The 26,406-nt window shown below is 31.4% G+C and overlaps 2 protein-coding genes across 3 annotated transcripts in view; both read left to right on the forward strand.

The window, feature by feature from the left end:
* The first annotated feature begins 712 nt into the window (after nt 1–712).
* Nucleotides 713–13,083, forward strand: LOC122503091. Its single transcript, XM_043613517.1, has 2 exons — nt 713–1,082; nt 12,919–13,083. Exons 1-2 carry the CDS (start codon nt 779–781, stop codon nt 12,966–12,968), a joined length of 354 nt encoding a protein of 117 aa, XP_043469452.1. The 5' UTR covers nt 713–778; the 3' UTR covers nt 12,969–13,083.
* Nucleotides 13,084–19,150: 6,067 nt separating this feature from the next.
* LOC122503090 overlaps nt 19,151–26,406 on the forward strand; it is a 64,724-nt gene continuing 57,468 nt past the window's right edge. Inside the window, exon 1 of one of the 2 annotated variants that reach the window (XM_043613516.1) lies at nt 19,151–19,327. The gene's annotated coding sequence lies outside the window, so the exon portion shown is untranslated. The remainder of the gene's footprint in view (nt 19,328–26,406) is intronic. The other variant, XM_043613515.1, reaches the window with a different exon arrangement.

Here is a 26,406-nt window from a genome sequence, read left to right on the forward strand (position 1 = left end):
AAAATCTGACCATCGGCGCCATCATTGGCCCAGCAATGGGACGTTTTGAACACCAGTAATGGCCCACTAATTACTGCCAATTCTCGGCAAACATTACTAAAACCAATGATGGGCCGTTTTTTCAGTCTTGGCATTTCGCACTTGGGTTACCACTAATTCATACTCTCTCCCTGCTCACTGGTCACTCAACAGACTGTTAACCGGTTGAAAGAAACCCTTTGAACAATAGGCCAGGTACTCCAGCAGGCCTTTCGTTTCTCTTTATATATGTCGCAGGCAATAAGAAGAATTAGACATTTAGCTTAATTCCTAGGCATTAAGCTAAATGGTGGAAACTACCTTAATGACGCGTGAGAAACTCATATGTTTCTATTTGCCTGGATTAAATCAGGCAAATAGCCTAATGCCTAGGCATTTAGGAAACTGCCAAAAGTGCTCTCGGCAATTAGAAAAATAAAAGAATGAATGAAATGAAAATAAAAAATTTACGAAATTATTTTTCAAAAGTTATCAAAATAAAGAAATGTTTTGGTTAGAAGGTTTAATTGTTAATTTAATATAAACTTAGATTCGTATCAGCTGTCATAGTTTGTTTATAAATAATTATTTGTGTTTTAGATTGAATTAAGTATATTCAAAAACTATATTTTACTTTAATATTGAGAAAATTGAAAATCAAAATTAGTTTCTCTTTACTTTTATTAAGTGACGGTTGAATTTTATTTCGAAATGGAAACTATTACTAGTGACGGCGTAGACAGAGAAGAGTTTGAAAAAAATGCAGAGATGCAATGCTTGGAAAAAACAATCGGTGTATGTGGAGCAAAAAACAGTTAGAAAATGTAAAAAATATTTTAAGAAATGCAAAAATCGGTGTGAAAAAAATCTTTCTGACTATCATTATTTAAAAAACTACGACATTCTTCAAATTGGAGAAGAGAGTTCCGTGATTGTGAAACAAAAAAATCCTACTGATAATATAGTTTATATGGTGCCATTCGAAGATTATTTCCCTAAACTTTTGGAAGCGCATACCAGTACAGGACATGAAGAACGAGACAAAATGTTATATTTCATCAAAAGTAAGTGGCGTATATCTAGAACGGCTTGCTCTTTTGTTGTAAAAAGTACCTTATAATGTCCCCTTTAACATAAATTTTTTCCAAATTTTTTTAAAATATAGTTTTTGAGTAAAATGTCAAAAACCATGGTCATGCTATTTGTCACGTACGGTAATGCACATATGAGGCATTTTACGTAAAATGTCCTAAGTTGAAATTTCAACTTCTTGAAAAAATTGAAACTCAGGGAATTTGTTGTTCTATCAAGTAGAAATGTGCCCCAAAAAATATTTTTGAATTTTTCGAAAATTTAGAGGGGGTAGAGGGGGGTCAATTTGACCAATTTTGCTAACACCGGCTACTTTGTGAATTTTTTCTGAACATACTTCTAATGGGAAAAATTTTGTAGAATATGTTTCAGAAAGGTTTTTTCGTCCTCTTTCCAATGATGCATTTTATTTTTTAATATTTTAAAAATTTACCCTAACTTTTTATAATTAATATTTAATTTTCAATTTCCCAAAAATCGGTCCGTTTTTTTAAAAAGAAATTATTGCAAACGAAAGCTGAGGTTTTTTCCTATCTGCATGTAAATTTTCAGAATGCTTTTTTTTGTTTTTGAGTTCTTAAATTGTAAAGAATAAATTGCGTCCCGGGCGCCTCGTCTCACGCCGGTTGCCACGCGGCTCAGTGCAACCGCGACGCTACGCGCCGCAATTTATTCTTTAAAATTTAATAACTCAAAAACAAAAAAAGGGCATTCTGAAAATTTACATGCAGATAGAAAAAAACCTCAGCTTTCGTTTGCAATAATTTATTTTAAAAAAAAACGGACCGATTTTTGGGAAATTGAAAATTAAATATTAATTATAAAAAGTTAGGGTAAATTTTTAAAATATTAAAAAATAAAATGCATCATTGGAAAGAGGACGAAAAAACCTTTCTGAAACATATTCTACAAAATTTTTCCCATTTTAATCAGCTTTGGATATGTTGAAAAGACAATTAAAGAGATTTAAAAAAAAATTTCAAATTTTTTTTCAAAAAATTCCACAAATTTTTTTTTTTCAATTTCAAAATGAAAATTTTTTGAAATTTTGAAAAAAAATTTTTTTTGTCCTACCTGCACGGAAAGTATGTCATTTCGGGCACTTAAGGCGGGCGCAAAGTAACACATTACGCCCGGGAGTGGGGGAAGCGGGCGGAAAAGTATTTTGCGCCCGCTTGTATGACGTCAGCGGGCGGTAAAGTATTTTCCGCCCGCTTCGCCTACCTCCGAGCGGGCGGAAAATACTTTACCGCCCGCTTGTTAGTTATTCGATTTTCTTCATTAAAATGCGACATTTTCGACTTTCTTTTTGTGTTGACTATAAAACTGCAAACATTTTCAACTTGTTTTATTTTGTCTATAAAAATTTGCAATTTTTTTTTATTTTCTCTAAAAAAATAATGAGACATTTGGTTTTGTTCCCATTTCGTTTATCAAAATTGTCAATTTTAAAAGTTCTTGTTTCAGTTTTGTTTAATTATTAATTACTACGTTCTAAATAAATACTATGTTTCCAGAATACATTGTTTTTTATTTCTATCCCGTGTGGAAATCTGCCCAAGTTAGCCCAGTTAAAAACTGGGAGCCAGCTGGGCCCCACCTGGGCTTCCCATTTTCATAAAAATATTAACATTATAATAGAAAAAGTCTGAAAATTAAATATAACTATTCACAATAAATCATTCTACAATTAATTCATAATAATAATAATCATTATTATTTTAAACAATTTATTATTGTCAATAATTATAAACTTTTATTGTACTACACTAACAGACATTTAGTTTTATTGAAATTTTAAAGTTGTTCCAGCTGAATTTATTTATTTAATAATTAACTCATCAAGGTATAACGGTTTTTAATACATTTTAATAATTGTTTAAACAAATAATTGTTGTTATTTAATAACTTTTGATACACATAACTTAGAAACTTGCAATTTTTTTTCCTAATTTTGCAATTAACTAATAGGAACGACATAAAATAAAGAAAATTTATGGTTTTAACAATTCAGAAATTGTTTAAACAAATGATTGTTGTTATTTATTAACTTTTGATACACATAACTTAGAAACTTGCAATTTTTTTCCTAATTTTGCAATTAAGTAATACGAACAACATAAAATAAAGATAATTTATGGTTTTAACAATTAAGAAATTGTTTAAACAAATTATTGTTGTTATTTATTAACTTTTGATACACATAACTTAGAAACTTGCAGTTTTTTCCTAATTTTGCAATTAACTAATGTAAATAGTAAATCATTCGGATGTTTTATGATTTTAATTTTAACAATTTATCAAATGTTTAAACAAATAATTGTTGTTATTTACTAACTCTTGACACATAGCATCTAGAAGAATGAAGTTTTTTCTTATTTTGCAATTAGTTAATCAGAGTAGTAGTAATTGTAAAATTAGAAAGAAACTGCAAGTTTCTGGATTGTTTGTATTAAAAGTTAATAAACAATAACAATTATTTGTTTAAACAATTTCTGAACTGTTTAAATCATAAAATACTGTTATTTCATACTTTTCAGATTAGTTAAATATAAAATTAAAAAGAAACTGCATTTTTTTAGGTGCTTTGTGTCAAAAATTAGTAAATAACAACAATCATTTGTTTAAACAATTTTTGAATTGTTAAAACCTTAAATTATTTTTATTTCATGTGGTTCGAATTAGTTAATTGCAAAATTAGAAAAAAACTGCATCTTTCTGGAAGCTAGTGTCAGGAGTTACTAATTAACAACAATTATTTATTTAAACAATAACGACTGCAATATAACATTAGTAAAATTTATTATATATAATAACAAAAATCGTTTACAGTGAAAATTATTAAATAGTTTAGTTTTTCTTTAACATTTAATAATAAAACTTTGATGTAATTATGGTCATCTTCGTACATGAATTGACAATTGACAAACATGTTAACATTTTACGGAAGCATTTTAGAGTTTGTCTATTGACCCACTCACGGTGGGTTCCGGTCAGGCGAAATAATATTATAAGTGGGCGTGAGCTGGGTCCTACCTGGGCTTCCCAGTTTTTGAGGACCCACATCAATAATTATATAAGCAAAAATTTCTAAGTCCAAACCTAAAAATTTTTTTTTCAACAAAAAATTAATGTTTATAATGACTAAGATTAAGAAAAAACGTGTTTTTAACAAAAATGTATTCACAATATTTTTTTTTATGTAATGTCCACATAATTAATTAGTAAAAATTTCTAAGTCCAAACAATTAAAAAAAAATTTTTTTTTAGACCAACAAATTAATGTTTATAATGATTGTAAACAATAAAAAACACATTTTTAATAAAAATGTATTGATATATTTTTTTCATAATAATATAAATATTATTTTAAGAATATTTATCGTTTATTATTACATTATTAATATTGTTATTATTATTATTAAACTATTTATTTGTCACGGTGTATTCGTATCAGTAAATGCTTTATTGAATCATTACAGCAGATCAACAAGTCACTGACAATAAAACGTCGGTGTTCAGTAGTTAGTCTCCGTAGTATAGTGGTTAGGGCGTTAGTCTAGTAGTCCGTAGGTCGTAGGTTCAATCCCCGCGTGCGTTAAATTTTATTTGTTTCTTAGGTTTGCGTTTATTCCGATTTTTCTGCATTGTATTCGTATAAGTATGCAATTTAGTGATTATATATACCGTTTAATAATTTAATTAACAAATTTCTAATTTTTTTATAAATTTTTAATTTATGAATGAAAGGATATATATTAATTCCCATATATATGCTAACATTATTTATGAATTTGCTTTTGGTCACAATTTCATTAAAAAAAGTAAAAATCGTTAAATAATAACGTTATTTATTTATAATTCGACTTATTTGTTATTAATAAACAATTTATTCATTAATTTGAATGAAAACTAAATCTATGGGCCCCAGCTGGATTTTTCCTAGGTGGGCTGTGGCTGGATTCACCGTTACAAGCCAAGGAATCGCCCACCTGGGCCATCCCTGCTGGGACCCACCTAGAACCTGGGAAGCCCACCTGGGACCCACCGTGGGCCCACCTCACTTTTCCACACGGGATTTTAAAACTTCTATCATTATAGACTTCATTCGATATAATGTTTATATAGAGCTTAATTTTTAACTAATATGAGCGTTTAATCGTGCGTGCCCTCTATGCCATACTTTCCATGCAGTTAGGACAAAAAATTATGTTCGCATCATGGGCGCAAAGGTGATTACGACTTTGGCGAAATTTCGGGACCTCGGGGACACTTTCGCTCCCTCGGCTTCGCCTCGGGCGCGAAATTGTGTCCCCTCGCTCCCTTCATTTCGCCATCGTCGCAATCACCTATTTTGCGCCCTTGTTACGAAAATAACTATTTAGTTCTATTAAAGTGACATTTTTATGTATTTTCTCATTTCATTCTCTTATGTAATCTACTTAATAAAAAAATTTTGCCCGACATGATTTCAGGGTGTGTCACGTTAGCTCGACCTCCGATAATTATTTTAAAATTATCGCGACAAATTGTGAGGGATACGATTCTTAGTAAGCGCAAATTAAAATCAGACTTTAGTACAACGAACATTGGTTGGCCTGTGAGTGAAAAACAACCTATTTTCATACGTGAACCGCTCGCACCTACAAATCGTCGAATTTATCATGCAGCTTTCGAGTTAAAAAAAGATAATAAAATAAAATACTTATGGATTTCTGGTGGAAAAATCTACTGTAGAAGAGAAGAGGGATCACTGCGAGTTCAATTAACCCAGTTGGAAGATGTAGAGAAATTCAAATAGCAACTACTGGATAAAAATTCATACTGGATAATAACTCACGGTTTTTCAGGGTATAAATATTCAGTTCATTATTTTCATGACTTAATTAACTGTTATTTTTTCGATAGGATTTACTGGTATGCACTATCATATTGGTTACAAATAAATAAATGTTTCTTAATTAAAGCAATAAGTAACCAATTAACAGATTTCAGACCTTTATTGATTTTTTTAATCGTTTTAGAATTTACAATTGTGGATACTTTTGTCTTCAGCAAAATTTTTTTTCTTGTTGTTAAATTTACTTTTCAGTTAAACATCGAACAATGTAAATATATGAAAATACTGTTTCTCATTTGCTCCCTCGATTTCTACTCAATATACACTATTTTTGATTCTTGCACTTACTTTGAAAAGCTGTATTGCTATATCCATATGTTTAATCTAAATTTTATGCATATATTGGAGTTCTTGTTAAGAATTATTTTCTTTAAATTTAAATAAAAATGGATAGTTTATATATATGTCATGTTAATGCTCAGTCCCTTCCTGCCCATTTTATTGAATTTAAAAATTTCTTTAATAATAGTAATTTTGATATCATTGCCGTTACAGAAACATGGTTTAATGAGAGTTGTGCTAATAATCAATTTCAGCTTGATAATCATGTACTTTTTAGAAAAGACAGATTGAGATGTAGAGGTGGAGGTGTCTGTTTTTACGTGCGAAGGGGTTTTGAATGCTCTTTAGTGTCTATGAGCAGTGAGGGATCATATCCAGCTGCGGAGTTTTTATTTTTAAGGGTCCAATCACCACATGATAATATGTTGATTGGTGTAGTTTACAAACCACCAAATTCTTCTTTTGGTGTGGACTTGGAAAATCAAATTTTTACCTTAACACAAAACTTTAATAATATTATTATTGCTGGTGACTTTAATTGTGATTTAAATGGTTCCTCCGGTATTACTAATTATCTTAGATCTATGACTTACTCAGCAGGCTTGACTGCGGTTCCTCACAGCTCAACACATCACTTATTAAACTCTAGTACCAGAATTAATATCATGTTTGTCAGTGGCTTGGATAAGGTGCGCTCATTTGGACAACACTCGGTGGAGTTCTTGTCCAGTCATGATTTAATACATATTGAGTTTGAATTTCAATTCAACAAATTACATTTAAATCAACAACCAAATCTAGTTCGCAATCTACGTAATATTAATGAAAATGATTTTTTGTTACACTTATCTCATCATGACTGGGCTGGAATCTTCTCTGAGCCAATTATTCATGAGAAGGTATTTATGCTCACTCATTTTTTGACATTATCGTTTGATACCTTTGCGCCGCTTCACTTATCTAATGTTAAAAGAAGATTTTCTCCGTGGATGACCAATGAAATACGAGAACTAATTAAAGAAAGAAATAAACTTCGGAATAAAGTCAGGAGAACGAAACGTGACATTGATCAGGCAAACTTAAAAAAAAATGCGTAATTTGGTAAAAACTAGAATAAGAGATGCGTATAATAAATATAACTTAAACATTATTAAAAACAAAAGTAAATCTCAAAATATTTGGAATATTTTAAAAAAACTAAACTTAATTTCATCAAATAGGAATAAAACTGACCATGGTTTACAGGCGCATGAGTTTGTAAGTGTTTTTGCACAAAAATCTACTAATACATCTACTTCTAATCAATTATTATCCACTAACACTTCTCATTTTAATTCTGATGCATTATTTTACGCTCATAACTCATTTAACGAAAATAATTTCTTTTTTGATGATATCACATATAAAGACTTAATTGATAGTTTATCTCAAGTTAAAACTAATGCAATGGGGCCAGATTTTGTTTCTATTAAAATGATTAAATTAGTCCTTCCTATCATATACCCTGTTCTCCTTCACATTTATAATTATTCGCTACAAACTAGTACTTTTCCTAATATATGGAAAACTAGCAATATTCGGCCAATTCCTAAAATGAGTAATCCTAGAACTGCCAACGACTGTAGAGCAATATCTATTATTTGTGCCTTATCAAAGCCTCTGGAAAAGATAGTTTGCAGTCAGGTTACATCTTATCTGTCTGCTAATTGTTTATTTGAACCTTTTCAATCGGGATTTCGAGCTAAACACAGTACTTGTACTGCTATGCTTAAGTTCACTTCTGATATAAAGCTTGCGATGGAATCGAAATTTATTACAGTCGTTGTCTTTTTTGATTTTTCGCGAGCTTTTCCATCAGTTGACCATGACTTACTGATTGACAAACTAAGATCCTTCAATATGTCGAACTCAGTGTGTAAATGGTTTAGGAATTATATTGATTCTCGATTTCAGAGAGTTATTGGTGAAAGTGGTAATTTTTCAGAGTGGGATAGACTTGAGTGTGGTGTTCCTCAGGGTGCAGCACTTTCATCTCTTCTATTTAATCTTTTTATTTCTGATCTTGGTAAAGACCTAAAGTTCTGTAAATTTCATAAGAATGCAGACGACTTTAAAATTTATTTATCTGGTCCGCTGAGTTCACTTTCTGACTTACTTAAAATGGTGCAAATGGATATTGATCTTGTTGCTAAGTGGTAAAGATTCTCTCCCATTTTCTACTCGATTGATTTTAATAAAAGCACTTGTTCTTCCCAACTTCGACTACTGCTGTCAGGTTTATGATGATATTACGGATGAGCTTAATAAAAAACTAGAAAGAGCACTGAACGCCTGCATTCGTTTCGTATATAATTTACCTAAGACTGAGCATATAACTCCATTTAGAATTAAATCGGGTTTATTAAATGTTGCTACTAGAAGACAATATTTTATTGGTAACTTGTTTTATTCAATTATTAATAATAAGACTCCTTTATATCTTTTCGACTTTATAAAATGCAAGAATGTTAATCAATCATGTTTTGCTAAACTCCGAGAAAGGAAAAATATTTTAGATATACCCTTTCATCGCACATGTATTATGCAGAGATCATTCATTGTTAGAAGTGCAAGATTATGGAATAAACTACCAAATGTAATTAGGGAATCAAATAATCAATTTATTTTTAGAAAACTATTTTTCGATTTTTTGTTCAAAAAAACTAGTGGGTTTTTTGACATTACTTATTGGTAATTGTTTTTTTTTCTCACTTTGTTTATTTTTGAATCATTTTTGTCAGAAGTTATAATTGCTTTAGAATTGTTATTTACTTTTAATATATATTTTAGTTTTAAGTTCTACATTTTTGTTATATAATTTTAAGAATTGTATAAATATTTACTTAGTTGTAAATTTATGTACACAGTTCCTTAGTGGGCTCCAAGCCCTAGGAACTTGATCTAATTAAATAAATAAATAAATAAATAACTCAAAAACCCTATCCGGTACATTTTTATTTTGTATATGAATGGTTAATTAATTAATTATTTAATTAATTAATTAATACTTAGCGGTTTTCTGAATATAAGTCTGAAATCGATGTCAAAAAAAATTATTTCCAAAGAAAAATCCAAAAATTTTTATTTTGTCATTTAAAATTTTTTTCTTTTTGGATCGTTGAAGCGGTACATCACACTTTTTTATTTAACTTTTTTAAAAGTCTTACTTTTAAAAAAATAATGGCCTAGACGATTTTAGAGTGCGACACGGTTTGTCTAAAAATATTTTTTTATATCAACTTCAGATTTGTATTTAGCAACCTCAATAACCCACTAGTTATAAGTTGCAAAAATATTTGACAAGTTTTTTAAAATTAACCATTTACATACAACATAAAAATGTACCGGGTTGGGTTTTTGAGTTATTTACCGTGACACACCCTGAAATCATGTCGGACAAAATTTTTTTATTAAGTAGATAACATAAGAGAATAAAATGAGAAAATACATAAAAATGTCACTTTAATATAACTAAAAAATTTTTTATATCCAAAGCTGATTAAAATGCATACAGTAGTTTTTGAGAAAAATGCGTTTTTCGATTTTTTCCCCTCCATAAGTTCCAAAAAACTCAAAATTTTGAGTTAAAAATTTCAAAAAGTTATTTTTAAGTAGGTAGGAATGAATGGGAAAAATATATTCAGGTCACTTTTTCCATACTTATTTGGCTATACCCTATCACGTGAAATTGCCCATGGGTCAAAATTCGTGAAGTGGGCAACTAATTTTCAGTTGGTCAATAAGTTTTCATAAAATTTATGTTTTTCTGTTTGAAATAATAAATAAAAAATACAAGTTGAACAGTTTTGCAAAATTCGTTTTTTTGTTGTACATATTATTAAACAAACTTTTTTGCATGAATTTAGAAAAGTTTTTTTTTAAAATAAAGTAATAGGTAAAATTTAATGATTTTTGGTATGGTTATATAAAAATAACACGATTTTTGATTAACATTTTTCATTTTAAAATTTAACGTAATTTGATAAAATTATAAACAATTTATTTAAACAAATGAAAATAAATGCAACTTCTCGATCTGTTATTTTATTTTTCAAAATTGAATATTGTTCCTTATTTAATGCCCAAGTATTACCAAAAAGAAAAAATTGGTATTTTACATTTGTTCAAAAGAAATAAATAATTATGTTAATAATAATAAGCATTAAAAAATCATAAAATCTTAAAAATATTTTTTTTAGCTTCATTAATTAACAAAATTAATTAAAAAAACCTATTAAAATAATGTTTGAGTGTTTCTGATGTATGAAAAAAGTATAACAATTTATTAAATTGTTTAAACAATTAATTGTTGTAATTTTTTTAAATCTGCACTTAGGGCTAAAAATTTCTAGTTTTTTCTCAATAATTGTGCAATTTGTCAAGAGTAAAACATCTGGTAATGATAAAAAATAAAGAATAAATTAATTAAACATTGTTTAAACAATTAATTGTTATTTTTCTCATAAAGTGTACTTGGGATTAGAAATTTCTAGTTTTTTCTGTATTGTGCATTTTCTTGTAACTACCACATTTAAGTATCAAAGAAAAGCAAACAATTAAATATTTAAACATTGTTTAAACAATTTATTCTATTAATTTTTCAATTTACTGTACTTAAAACTATAAATTCCTAGTTTTTTCTTAATTGTGACATTTTTTATATAACTTAAACACTTAAGTGTAATAGAAAAACTAAAAATTTATTATTTAACCATTGTTTAAACAATTTATTAACATTTATTTTATTATTTTTTTAAATTTAATTTTTTTAGTTGATTGAATTTAGAAAAAACTAGATATTTCTAGCTCTAAGTACACTTTATGAGAAAAATAACAATTAATTGTTTAAACAATGTTTAATTTATTTTTTTTTTTATTTTTTATCATTACAAGATGTTTTACTCTTGACAAATTGCACAATTATTGAGAAAAAACTAGAAATTTCCAGCCCTAAGTGCAGATTTAAAAAAATAACAACAATTAATTGTTTAAACAATTTAATAAATTGTTATACTTTTTTCATACATCAGAAACACTTAAACATTATTTTAATAGGTTTTTTTAATTAATTTTGTTAATTAATGAAGCTAAAAAAAATATTTTTAAGATTTTATGATTTTTTAATGCTTATTATTATTAACATAATTATTTATTTCTTTTGAACAAATGTAAAATACCAATTTTTTCTTTTTGGTAATACTTGGGCATTAAATAAGGAACAATATTCAATTTTGAAAAATAAAATAACAGATCGAGAAGTTGCATTTATTTTCATTTGTTTAAAAAAATTGTTTATAATTTTATCAAATTACGTTAAATTTTAAAATGAAAGATGTTAATCAAAAATCGTGTTATTTTTATATAACCATACCAAAAATCATTAAATTTTACCTATTACTTTATTTTAAAAAAAAACTTTTCTAAATTCATGCAAAAAAGTTTGTTTAACAATATGTACAACAAAAAAACGAATTTTGCAAAACTGTTCAACTTGTATTTTTTATTTATTATTTCAAACAGAAAAACATAAATTTTATGAAAACTTATTGACCAACTGAAAATTAGTTGCCCACTTCACGAATTTTGACCCATATGTATATATGTGCATTACCGTACGTGACAAATAGCATGACCAACTGAAAATTAGTTGCCCACTTCACGAATTTTGACCCATATGTATATATGTGCATTACCGTACGTGACAAATAGCATGACCATGGTTTTTGACATTTTACTCAAAAACTATATTTTTAAAAAATTTGGAAAAATACATGTTAAGGGGACATTATAAGGTACTTTTTACAACAAAAGAGAAAGTGGTCACTTCAAAAAATAACCCTAAAAAAAATTTTGAAAATTAAAAAAAAATTTTTGAAAATTTTTATTGAAAAAAAATTTTGAATTTTTTTCTAAAATTGTCTTATCTATATTTACAACCTCTTAAAATTTCATTAATAGCTTTCGAGAAAAATAAGTTTTTTTATTTTGCTTTCCCCCTCCATAACTCCCCCAAAAAAGCGAATTTTGAGTTCAAAATTGCAGAAAGTTATAGTCATATGGATAGTAATATATGGGCCAAATTTGAGAAAAATAGATGCGGTTGCTGGTTGCTAAATTATCAGGAGCATGGGACGAAATTTTTACATTTGCGGCCGCTAAAGTCGAAACATGCAGTAAACGTTGCCGAAAAACTATCAAAAATCTTTTTCACGTTTGGCGCACCTTATATCCTGCCAGAAAATTTGTGGCCAGTGTAATTAACGAACTTTCCCTTATTTGGCCACATTGCAAAATTATACATGGCAGACCAAGACACCCGCAATCACAAGGCAGCGTTAAAAGGGCCAATGCGGACGTGGAAAATATTTTGAGGGCTTGGATGCACGATAAGCAATCAACTAACTGGTCTCGTGGTTGTTTTGAAGTGCAGGTTATTAATTTATTTTATCTCGTTATATTTAATTTCGAATGTTCTTCATTAATTTAATATATCATATTTCATTAATTTTATTTTTTTATTCTCTTTTATTTAAAATTTTTTTATTTACTTCATTTATTTGTTACTATAATTTTTTTTATTTTAATAGTGGCAAAAGAACACTTCATATCACAGGACTATCAATCGAACGCCATATGAACGCCATATTCGGGCCGATAAAATGTGGACTGTCAAGCATTTCATTACCTGCAGAAGTTCAAAACAATTTATATGATGAAGACGATTTAGAAAAAGCTCCTACTAATTCCAATCAGCAGCAGGAAGATAAAGTTGGAACTGAAAAAAGAAATCGAGAGCCGTCTTAACAATCAATTCAATTAAATGATACAGAACTTTGTACATCGTGCAACTTGCAGCTGAATTTGAGTGACAGTGTACTTTGTACAAAGTGTAGTTTACAAATCCACATTGAATGTAGAGATTTAGATTTAGCCACAGAAAATAATCTAATATGTCATTTGTGTGCCCGAAGCAATAGTTTACTCGAAAATCAACGCGATTGTTATAACCGACAGAAAGTAGCAGCTCAAAAAATGGCGACTTTTTCTGAGGCTTAATTTCCCCTAATAATAATGGGCGTTTGCCTTACACTAGCAGTTCCTGTTGTAGACCGAGGTCCATTAGATTTTCCAACAATTTTTGGGGTAATTACCGATATCCAAAATGGTGTGTACCAAATTGAAACTACGAGTGAGATTATCAAGGGTTGGTTTCTTTGTACTGCTATAGAACTATCAGGAACTGAAATTTTAAAACTTAACGATGTTTACACAGAAGTGACATTAACTTTCAGAGAAGCTGCAGCTCCACAGTCCATGACTGGTGGACAAGGGTTCAAAAAATGTAATTGTAATTGTAAGGTAGCATCTAATCAGTGCAATACAAAAAGGTGTTCTTGCTTTAAAGCAAAAATAAAATGTAACTCACGATGCCATCAGACCTCAACATGTTGTAATAAATGAAGACACTAATTAAATAAAATTTTCATATTAAATATTTTTATTTAATTAATTACTATTTTGTTATAATTTAATTATATATTGCTAAATATTTAATTTTTTCTTAATTTCTTAATAAAAGTAATAATAATATAAAAAATGTATGGTTTACAATAATTTGACTCTGATCAACAATAAATATCTCCATAAAAAATGTATAATGCATATAATAATAATTTCTTTTCAATTTTTCAGACTTCTTTTATTTTTCTAATTCTCGAGAGCACTTTTGTCAATTTTCTAAATGGCTAGGCAATAGGCTATTTGCCTGATTTAATCCAGGCAAATAGAAAAATTTAAGTTTCTTACGTGTCATTAAGGTAGTTGCCACCATTTAGCTTAATGCCTAGGAATTAAGCTAAATGTCTAATTATTCTTATTGCCTGCGACATATTCTGTTTTCCTCTTTCTAGTAATAATAAATAAACATAAATTGCTCTCTGCTTATAACGCAGAAAATTTAACGCATACCTATCTCTCTTTCATTCCTTGAAAACATTATAAAACTATCTCTCTTCAGGTAACGATACTGCTTTCTTCCTCTTTTGAAAGAAAATAACATCGGAATGTCTCTCTTTACCTAATTTGCATATCTACTCGTTTCATATAAGGATTATTATTAAAATAACTATGACATTTATTTATAAAATTTCTTTTACATGTGACAAATAATTTATTTAAGAATTTGCAAAAAAAAATTATATTTTTATTTCAAAATGTCGACAATATACGCCATTTTCAAAAATGTCCATTTCTTATAGTAAGATCGATTCCAAATTTTCTAAAACAGATAAAACCAAAAACGAAGTGACATTCTCTTCGTTAGATATTTCTTTAGGTGTGGAACCTCAAAAAAGTAAAATTTTGTTCCCCTTCTTTTTTTAGAGTACTTTTTCCCTAAAACATGAAAAAACACATGTTTTTATTCAGAATTTCTCTTATAAATAAAAAGGGAATTGTAAATTTTCCAGTTTTTGAGGTTCCACTTATAAACATGATGACAATGAATCAAATGCCGTTTGATTTTTCAAAATCGCTTCATAAGAACTCGAGATATCACTCTTACCAGATGAAAAAAGACATTTTAAGATAAACGCACGGGGATCCCACTTATCGAGATTGCAGATCTAAAATGATTAAAAATCTGCAACGACCGTTTCTTGGAAAATATAAGATATTATTACCTATAAATTTGGAAAACTCATTTTTTATCATGAATACACAGGATGAGTATTTTATTTGTTGTAATTATTTGAAAAAAGTTATTGTTAGAAAGTTAAATATGGGCAGTTTCCCTGTAACACATCTTTGACTACTAGCTCAAACTGCAACGACCATTTCTCGAAAACAACGAAACAAAATAATTTTTCTATTTGGGAAATTTAATTTTGTAGGAAAATACGGAGGATGAGACTCATTTGCCATTCAGGAATAAATAAAAACTTTATTTTTTGTAAAGTGTATATGTGACAGCTGTTCGGTGGCACTTGATATTTAATTTACTAGCATTAACTTTTCTTTAATAATTTGAACAAAATAAATCTCTCTCATTGTGTGTCTTTCATCACTAATGAATTTTTACTCAAAAAGAAAACATTATATTTTATTGTTGTTAATTTAAAGCTAAAAATAATCAAAATTTGTCAGTTTTGGAACCTTTGGCGCCATCTCTTGGTTCTATGAACTACTAAAAGCTGTCACATGTGTTCTTCTTGTTGTAAATTGCTATACAAAACAGTTTACATAAATTAAAGTTTTTTATTGTTGTTTTCATATGTAATGAATCTTATTATGTGTATTTTTTATTAAAATTAAGTTTATTAAATGGAAAAATTATTTTGTTTTGTTGTTTTCAAGAAAAGGTCGTTGCAGTTTGGGCTCTTGGAAACTGACCATATTTAATTTTCTAACAATATATTTTTTTTTAATAATTACAACAAATAAAATACTCATCCTATGTATTTATAATAAAAAATGACTTTCACAAATTTATAGGTCATAATTCCTTATATTTTTCAAGAAACGGTCGTTGCAGATTTTTAACCATTTTTGATCTGCATTATCGGTATGTGGGATCCCCTCTTTTCACTCAAACACCTGGTCATGGCCGGATATACACAGCGAAAGCTATAGTATAGTGCCAATGTTAATTCAACTACTACTACTACTCTTAAGGGGATGTCAAAGTCGATTGGATTTTTGCATTGAGCTTCAATGGGAAAATCGCATCGACTTTGACATCCCCTTAAAGGTTTTTGAAATTGCTTTACATTCGATAAGAGAACCGTATACGCCACTTTGATTCATTGAATCCGTATAATTTGCACGAGAATTACATCCTAAGCAACCTTCTTGCTGTGTAAAATTGTAATACAGTCAAATGGCAAGTTGAGCTTTTGGCTACCTACCGTTTTCACTGCGTATATAAAAATTTAAAAATAAATAGGTCCCATCGTTTGCCCACAATCAGACAAGGCTTAAAAGTTGTTGATTTAGTGCTAGTTTCTTACAAAAAATTTTGAAAAAATTAATCGATACATCCCTACTAAAAATAAAATCAGGAATGGTCAGACAAATGGTCAGGCCGCCTGACCACTTTAATCCAGTTTTCTTACGATTCTAGGTGGATCTCGTCAGAAATCTATCACAACTGATCAGTGAGGAAGTTTAAAGTGGTCACAAGTTTGCTACTATCCCCTCCTCTTTGTTGACCCCGCCCATAATTGGTGACTATTTGAGACCATTTGTATCTCATTTTTGACCATATTTTTAAGCCACTTCTGTTTTATTTATTTAAACAATATGCAAAAAGTTGCAACAAATTAATTTTAAAAAATATATTTTATTAATTAGTATCAGTTTGTTTACATACGGAACAACTTGAAACTAATTCCCGGAATTAAATTAAAATTTGGACCCTACGGGGATCGAACCCCGACGCATGACCTAACCTAGTGCCTAAACTAACTGCCCTAACGACTGCGACTACCGAACCGACTTACATATTTCTGGATTCAACTGTCTACTATATATAAAGAGCAACTGTAAAATAGTAAAATTCAAATACCAATATTATCAATAAATCAGAATAAACTGTTAAATAATTTTTATTAATTAATTATATTTCAATTTAGTCATAATAGGTTATGTGAATTAATAAAAATTAACATTATTAATTGAATCAATAATAAATTAAGTATTAACTTTACAATTTGGAATGTTTCATAAACTATAATACGAATACAGATTAATAATAATTATTATTATATCTGCATTTAAAATGAATTTAGTATTTAATATTAATTTAATTTAACATTATAATTTATAATAACAATAAATTATTAATGCAATATTGAAATTTTTATAAATTTTAAATTTAAATTATTAATAATCATTATAGGGTAAGTGCGGGTATAGTCGGACAGTACTAGTAGTCGGACACTTTCGTGTTTTTTGACAAATAACTAATAATGCATTGTGATAATTGCTTTAAAAAGTATACTAGACGAATGTGTGAAGTTTATATTTTATTAAAATAGTGTTATTTTCGAAAATAATTAAACAAGAAATATTTTAGTTGATATAGTTGTTGAATAAATGATCATGGGAAGGTGGAAATTGAATAAAATCCAATGTGTATTGTCAGTATAGCGACGTTTCGTTGGCTAAGGTTTGCCAACCTCATCAGGCTGAATTTATTAAAAGAATAAACACTTCAATATTTATAAAGACTTAAAGCACTATTTTTATAAAAGTAATGACAATAATATTATCATACCTAATTCATTAAAACATAGAGACACGTTTTAACTTGTCAAGAAATAAAAAACAATAAATAAATAAAATACAACACATTTTCCACATTAAATAGTTAAAAATAGAGTTAAAATTTAGAAAGGAAGACATTTCATTACACTGTCTCAGTGTCAACTGAAATAAAATTAGAATTTAACGATATAAGAAAGTCAAATTGATACGAGAAGGGGCAATGAACTTATATATAAACACAGGTTGTCAGAAAGTTATGTTATTGTTGTGTATCGTTATAGGCAAGAGTCTATACGTCTGAGAAGAGGAAAGAAGGTTTTGTTTAGAGTGAAAATATCTTCCTTTCTGTTGATAGTGGAACGATTAGTTTTAATATGGATCATTTCAGATATTCGTCGTTTTGTAAAATTTTTTTCATTGTCCAAGATTTTTGTGTTTTCCCAGTCAAAATCGTGATTAAAATTGGTTCGGTGTCGATAAACTACAGAGTTGTCATTCACTTTTTTGTGTTCATTTATGCGAGTAAATAATGATCGTTTCGTCTCGCCAATATATGTTGTTTGGCGTGCCGGAATTGCAACAGCATAGCGCAAATGCCGTAGTGCCAGTAAGGGAATTCCAGTACTGACCCAATGTTGGCACAGTATTGACAGGAAAGAATTAAAATTACTTTGTGAGAAAATTAATTTTACTGAAAAAAATAATTATAATAATTATTTTTTTATCCCACATGCACAAAAATGGCGCTTTTAGATAGCTGACGACAGGGAGTAAAGTCACTCATTTGTTCGACTATATGAAAATGGCGTCCATTTTCTCCCAAGAGGCAAACATAACAGCTGATCCCATGCGTTATTTTTGCCAATGGGAGAAAACGGACGCCATTTTCATATAAGTCGAACAAGTGAATGACTTTTACTTCCTGTCGTCTGCTATCTAAAATCGCCACTTTTGTGCATTAGGAATAAAAAATATCTGCCTTTATACCCTTGTTGCTCAATATACTATTTTTAATAAAAATTAATTGTTTATACTTTTTTTTAAAGTAAATATTTCCGAAAAAATTCCAGAAATCACATACGGAAACTTCCCGGAAATCCTTCCACATGGGCGCGCCAGTTATCGATTTTTCATTTGGAAGCGCTTTATAAAAAGATTTGAAAAAAATCGTAGGAGCTTATTTCAACAAATACTAAACGAAAAACAATATTTGAAAAAAATTTGAGATGCAAAAGCAAAATGATTTTCGATTTGTCGAGGAATGCCCCATTTATATATATATATATATAAATGCGATATAGTAAAAATTGTGTGAAGATATAAATGTTCTAACTAAATAAATGTTCAGGCAATTTTCACGCAGTACTTTCATTTATCAAATCTAAATTTAATGATTATTTATGAAGTTTTACTATATCACATTTATGTTAAACAATTAGACTGTTATACAATATAATTATCTCAGCAACAAGAAAATAAAAAATCAACATGACAGAATCACGCGGTCAAAAGATGCAGATAAGTAAACAGATCAGAAAATAAGCTGTCTCATCAGAAGTTCATATACCTTTGTCCCAACATATAATTATTTATTGCAAAGAAAAGTGTCGCTCTGAGCGGCATTCTCAATTCAGTTTAAAGTTTGGGTTTCAGAAAAAAAAATAATCGTTACATATTCTTAGCAAGTCACAAAGGCAAGTGTAAACAAAATAAAATCTTCTTATAAACGTAGTAAGTCAAATTTAAAATATTTGTTACAACAATTATTACATTATTGGCAGAATATTATTGCTAAATAAGTTTTTTTTTATAGTTCCAAAACTTATTAAAAATAAGACTTATAAGTAGACATTATATTTCAAACACAGTCAGTATATGGGGCATTCCACGCCAAGTCGGAAACCATTTTGCTTTTGCATCTCAAATTTTTTTTAAACATTTTTTTTCTTTTAGTACTTTTCGAAATGAGCTACCTTGATTTTTTCAAATTTTTTCATAAAGCTGTTCAGGAGATATAGATTTTTGAAAAATGACGTTTTTTACGTAAATTTTTTTTAAAGGTTTATAACTCGGTCAAAAATTGATGAAATTGGACTTCTTTATAATGAAAAGTTTTGTTTTCACACGTAGTTTTAAATAAAAATATTTTAAAAAATTTTATTTTTAACAATATATGTATCGATCAATTTTTTTCAAGAATTTTTGTAAGAAACTAGCACTAAATTAACAATATTGCTTCCTCATAGAGGAAGGATTGTATTAGCAAAATTTTCGATTGTGATTTTTTGACATATTTATAAACTTTTTTTCATTATACCTAATCTTTTAGTACTTTATGCACGAATGGACATTGCCCGTATAAATGTTATAAATAAAAAAAAAAAAATTTTGATGTAATTTTATCTCAGAAGTTCAAAAACCAGATTTTAAAAAAATGTCCCGATGTGTGTGTGTATGTGTATACATTACATTTGCCTCAATATCTCAGAACGAGAAAGAGCTAAAGGCCTTAATTGTTTTTTAAATTGTAGGTCTCCCTGGAGGACATAAAATGAGAGTATTTTCAGCCCAATTCATAAAGTTTAACTATATTTTTTTTCATTTTGTAAAAAAACGTTTTTTGGCCATAACTTAAAAAAATGTTAGGACACCTATAAATGTTTTTCTTTAGTTTTGTAGAGTTTTTCAGACGCAACTTTTGAGCCTTCATTGAACATTTTTCGTTTATATTAGCTTTTTTTGAAAAATATAAAAGTATCATTACCAACTTATAGACCATTAAAAAAGGCTTTGATTGACCTATTTTCAAACCTGATTCGGTCAAAAATGATCAAATAATTCTTATTTGAAAAATCAAAAATCGTGGAAAATATCATTTCTTGAACATTCTTGTTTATTAACTTATGTGTAATTATTGAACTATTATAACCATCTTATAGAATATATAAAAAAATATTTTTTGGACCAAGATTTAATGATTTTTAACTCTTTTATAAAAATTAATTCTTATATTTCAATTATTATTATTTCTATAAGGAAGCAAAGTGTTTATGAAATGAGCACCAAAATTATAAAAATGTAGAACTTGGCAGCGGTTTTTTAACCCTTGTCCGATTGTGCGCAATCGATGGGATCTATTTATTTTAAAATTTTTAATTTTTATATTCGCAGTGGTGGCCAAATGCCTAACTTGCCATTTGACAAAATCGCACAAATTTTTCACAGCAAATGTGTTTTCAGACTGAGTCTCTCCAAACTTAAGCCTCTTTCTTTGTAAAATTGTGATTTGGTCAAATGGCAAGTTAGGCCTACCGTTTTCACTGTATATATAAAAATTAAAAATTTCAAAATAAATACATCCAATCGTTTGCCCACAATTGGACAAGGCTTAAAAATTGTTAATTTAGTGCTAGTTTCTTACAAAAAATTTTGAAAAGTAGAAGATTATATTAAAAAACAACTTTAAAACACTGAAAAAATATTATATAATGTTAAACAATCAAAGAAACTCGTAAATATTCAAAATTTAAGATGGCGGATCCAATATGGCGTCGATTTTTTTAAAATTCACCTAATTTGCCTGAAACTTGTTACAGCGACCCCAAAAACTCCCAAGTAACAAGTTTCGAATAAATCTGATAAATTTTTTAAAAATACGTCAGCCATATTGGATCCGCCATTTTGAATTTTGAAAAACTAAAGTGAAATTCGTATTCAGCGATCCCAAAATCCCCCGAGTAACAGGTTTCAAGTAAATCTGAAACATTTTTAAAAAATTCGACAGCCATATTGGATCCGCCATTTTGAAGAATTTGACGTGATGGCGCAAAACTGCGTTCGGATTCGAATTAAGCGACCCAAAAAACATATAAAAACATGGTCCGGTCAATACTTCCTTTAAAAAAAATTTTGTGGTCATGTGTTATAAAGACGTCCAATTTGATTAATTTTTGACCGAGTTATAAGCATTTAAGGAGGTTCTATCAATAATTTATTTAATGAACAGATTTGGATAAAACTTGATGTGCAGCTAGATAAAGTTAATATAAAGGCGTAGTTAAATTTTTGAGACCTCTAAGTACCTATGAAAAAAGTTATAAACATTTTTGATTTTCAACATTTAACATTGAGTCTTATGGGAATTGAGTAGTTTGTCATATATATTTACATACTGCAAAGTATTAAATAAACAGATATTGATCTAAATTTTTTAAATACTAAACCGATGTGCAATAATTACATATCTGTTAAAACAATTGCGTTAATAGCTGTGAGATTTACAATTAATCAATTTGTAAACAAAATTTACATTTCATCTGATAATATAAACAACACTTATAACGTTTGGCAACGTTGCATGCACTATACACATTAAATTTAAATGATAATTTTCATCACAGGTTAGAAATAATTCGGCGTTGCCAAACGTTTTACGTTACCAAGTGAGTTAAATCATTAAATATTTCTCACTGTTTTGACTAGCTGCGTCAAGCGATAGAACTTCCTTAAAAAAAATTTACGTAAAAAACGTCATTTTTCAAAAATTTGTATCACTTGAACAGCTTTATAAAAAAATTGAAAGAAAATTAAGGTAGCTTATTTCAAAGAGTACTAAAAGAAAAAAAAACCGCTGCCAAGTTGTATATTTTTAAAATAATTTTGGTGCTCATTTCATGAATACTTTGATTCCTCATAGAGATAATAATAATAATAATAATAATAATAATAATAATAATAATAATAATAATAATAATAATAATCAAGGAAGCGCCCTAGAGAGTTTGAAGGTCCGGAGACTGATTCTTCTGTGACCACTCCCAAGGGTAAGAGGGTTAAGAGCAAGGAGACCAAGGCAAACCCTACTGTTATGGAGACGGAGGTGAGTAAGGCTGCTTCGGCCAGGGTTGCTTCTTATTCGGAGGCAACTGTGGCAAATAAGCCTGAAAACGAAAAAGACTTTGAAACTGTCTCCAATAGGAAACGGGAGGCCCGTAAGAAAAAGGCCTTGAAGAAAGCGGAGGAGAGGGAGCGACTTCAGAAGCGCCCCCCCAAAATTAGAACAACGGAGGCAATAAAAATTGTGGCCCGGAATCCAGAGACCTACCATGATCTCATAAAACTGGCAACAACTTCGGTAAAGCCAGAGGAAACTGGAACAGAGATTGTGAAAATTAGGAGAACTCTTAAAAAAGAGGTTCTTGTTGTTGTGAAAAAGGGGGGTGAAACTTCAAAGTTCGCTCAGAATCTTACCTCCGTTCTTCTGGACAAGGCCGAGGTTACGGCTCTTGTCAGTAAAAAGACCCTCGAAATTCGGGATCTTGTCGAAACAACTTTAGAGGAGGACGTTTTAACCGTCTTAAAGCAGAAGTTGCAAAAGCCCGAATTAGAGGTGACTTGCCGACTTCTGACACGTTTTGGTGGTACGAAAGTGGCACTAGTACGCTTGAATGAAACGGACAGCGAGAGTCTGCTTAAGCTGGGCAAAGTGCGTATTGGCTGGATAAATGCATCCATCCGAACGCACTTAGAAGTGACAAGATGTCAAAAGTGCCTAGCCTATGGACACGTGACCCGAATTTGCAAGGGCCCCGACAGAACAAAAAACTGTCGGAGATGCGGCGAAGCGGGACACTTCTCCAAAAAGTGTACTAATGACAAGCCAAAGTGCATAACGTGTACAGATTTGGGAAAAACGGAAGTCAACCATATCCCTGGAAGAATTTCCTGCCCGGTTTACAAGGAGGAACTGGAGAAACTTAAAAGGGCAAATCCTTAAAGCTCCTTCAAGTCAACCTGCATACAAGTAAGGATGCACAGGTGCTCCTGATGCAAACAGCTAGGGAAAATGAGGTGGATATCCTGTTCTGCAGTGAGCAGTATCAAGGAAGCGACCTCGCACCTTGGTATCAGGATAAGGCGAAGAGAGCCGCCATCAAGCTGTGCAACCCAGAATTGCGGGTTGACAAGTTCTTGGAGACAAGCAGCGGGTTTGTGTGGATAGAGGTGGCTAACATACGTATGTATAGCTGCTACTTCTCACCCAACGACCCGCTGACCACCTTCGAAGCCAATATAGAAGACCTAGAATCAAGCCTCATAGAATCCAAGCTGGATGTCATCATCACTGGCGATTTTAATGCAAAGTCGCCAGAGTGGGGTGAGACGAGGCTCGACAAGAGAGGAATTCTGATTGGAGAAATGATCTCCAAGAACGATTTATTAGTTGTAAACCGGGGAAAAACATGGACGTTTAGACGAGGTGCGATCGGATCGATAATAGATCTAACGATAGCATCGTCTAATATATTTAGCCGCATAAGCGACTGGCGGGTCTCTGAGGAATATACAGCAAGTGACCACCAGTACATTGAGTTCTCAGTCTCAATGGGAGACACACGAGGAGGAAAGAGACAGGAAGCTCCTAGTCGCAAAACCTTCTCGTGGAACATTAAGAAACTCGACAAGGAGAAGTTCAGCCGGTCCCTAAAAGAATCTATCTTAATTGAGGATTCTGGTTGGGTGAGGAGGCCGAAAAGTCTAAATGGAGAGGTGCGAGCGGTGCGAAATATAATCGTCACCGCTTGCAATGCGTCGATGCCACGTCGCAAAGGCGCCTTTCCAAGGAAAAAATCCTTGCACTGGTGGTCAGAAAAACTGTCCTCCTTGAGAAAGGAATGCCTCAAAGCAAGAAGGACATATACCCGTTCTAAGGGAGATCCCTTGCTGAAAGAGGCTTTTAAAGAGGCGAAAAAGAACCTCAAGAAAGAGATCCGCAAGTCGCGACGCCGTAGCTGGAAGGACCTAATCGAGGAAGTCGATAAGGACCCATGGGGTCTGGCTTTTAAACTCGTTACTAAGAAATTAGTGACGAGGCAAAAGACCCCCGGCCTGGACAATCCCGATTGGGTCAGAAAGATAATAAATTCTTTGTTTCCTCCTGCAGAGCCATACCTTAGAAGGGACTGGAGTTATTGCAAAGTCAAAGAGGAAGAACTCTTCACACTTAGTGAACTGCAAAAAGCAGGCAAAAGATTGAAAACAGGCAAGGCGCCTGGAATCGATGGGATAAGTAACGAGATCCTAAAGTTGGTAATCGACACTTCACCCCAGATTCTGCTTCGATGCTTCAATCTTTGCCTTGAGAGAGGAGAGTTCTTCCGCGACTGGAAGCGACAGAGGTTAGTCCTCCTAAGGAAAGGTGAAAAACCTCTAGATAAGGTTTCATCGTACAGGCCTATATGCCTGCTAGATACGATGGGTAAACTTCTAGAGGATATGGTTCTCCAGAGAATGCAGGGCCACTTGACCGAAGAGAATCGTCTATCCGATTACCAATTTGGTTTCCGTAAAGGCAAGTCCACAGTTGATGCCATCCAGGCAGTTGTGGACATAGCCAAAGCAGGAAAAAACAAATTGGGACCTGGGAAAAAGAAGAGCTTCTGCGCGTTGGTAGCAATTGACATACGCAACGCGTTTAATTCCGCAAGATGGAAAGATCTCATCGAGTCGATGGAAAAGAAAAACATGCCGCCCTACTTGTTGCGGATAATGGATAATTATCTTAGCGACAGGTGGGTTATATATGAGGGAGACACCTGCACTCTCAGGGAAGAGATGCAGCGTGGGGCTCCTCAAGGCTCGAGGGTGGGTCCATTTGTATGGAATGTATCTTACGATGATTTTCTGCGAATGGATTTGCCCGAAGGTGCGATGATCATCGGCTTTGCGGACGACGCGTTGTTCGTGTGCACTGCCGAGAGTGAGGAGGCTCTTGGGACATTGGTGAACGAATGTCTGCGACTAGCAAAAAGCTGGCTGGATACCAGAGGTCTTGAAATGGCCCTGGAAAAGACCGAGGCACTGCTAGTCACAGACAGACGTGGTTATGAGCTCCCACGAATCGTGATAGACGGATTCGAGGTCAAGTGGAGTAAACAAATTAAATACCTTGGTGTGGAGTTGGATGGAAGGTTAAACTTCCACCACCACATGGCTACGGCGTCGAATAAGGCGATCGAGTGTGCGGCTAATCTTTCACGGTTAATGCCAAATGTTGGCGGACCCCGTGAACAAAAAAGAAGACTGGTGGCGAGTGTCGCCCACGCTAAAATGCTCTATGCAGCACCAGCGTGGGCCCCATCCCTGAGGAGTAAAAGATGTGTTACCATCTGTGAAAAGATACTGTCGGCGCAGAGATCGATAACAACGCGTATCATCTCAGCATATAAGACGGTATCTACGAGTGCTGTGCAGGTCCTTGCAAGTGTCCCGCCAGCAGATCTCTTGGCGAGGGAAAGGGAAGAAATGTTTCTCTTTTCTAAAGAAAGCAGTTCCTGGGATCAGGAATTAAGACCAAGCAAGGGCCTGATCCGCAAAGAAGCGAGGCACAGGCTCATAGAAAGATGGCAGGAAAGATGGGATGGTGAGGGAAAAGGTCGATGGACCTATCGCCTTATCCCGGCACTCGCCACCTGGATAAATAGGAAACACGGTCAGGTTTCCTATTATTTGACTCAGGCGCTCACAGGTCACGGGTGTTTTAACTCGTACCTGTGTCGCTTTAAATTACGCGAGAACGAGGTGTGTGCATATTGCCAGTTCCCTGAGGACAACGCGGAGCACACCCTCTTCTCATGCAAAAAATGGGACTTGGAGAGGCGGGCCATGTTCGAAGGTGTAAACAGTCAAGTTACACCGGAGAATATGGTATCGCTGATGACCCAGTCGGAAGAGAATTGGCGGCAAGTCGAGAACTTCATAATCTCGGTTATGTCGAGGAAGGATCTCGACGGCCGCCAAAAAGCGTAATT

Source organism: Leptopilina heterotoma, unplaced genomic scaffold (assembly GCF_015476425.1).
Source record: "Leptopilina heterotoma isolate Lh14 unplaced genomic scaffold, ASM1547642v1 Lhet_243, whole genome shotgun sequence".
NCBI lineage: Eukaryota > Metazoa > Arthropoda > Insecta > Hymenoptera > Figitidae > Leptopilina > Leptopilina heterotoma.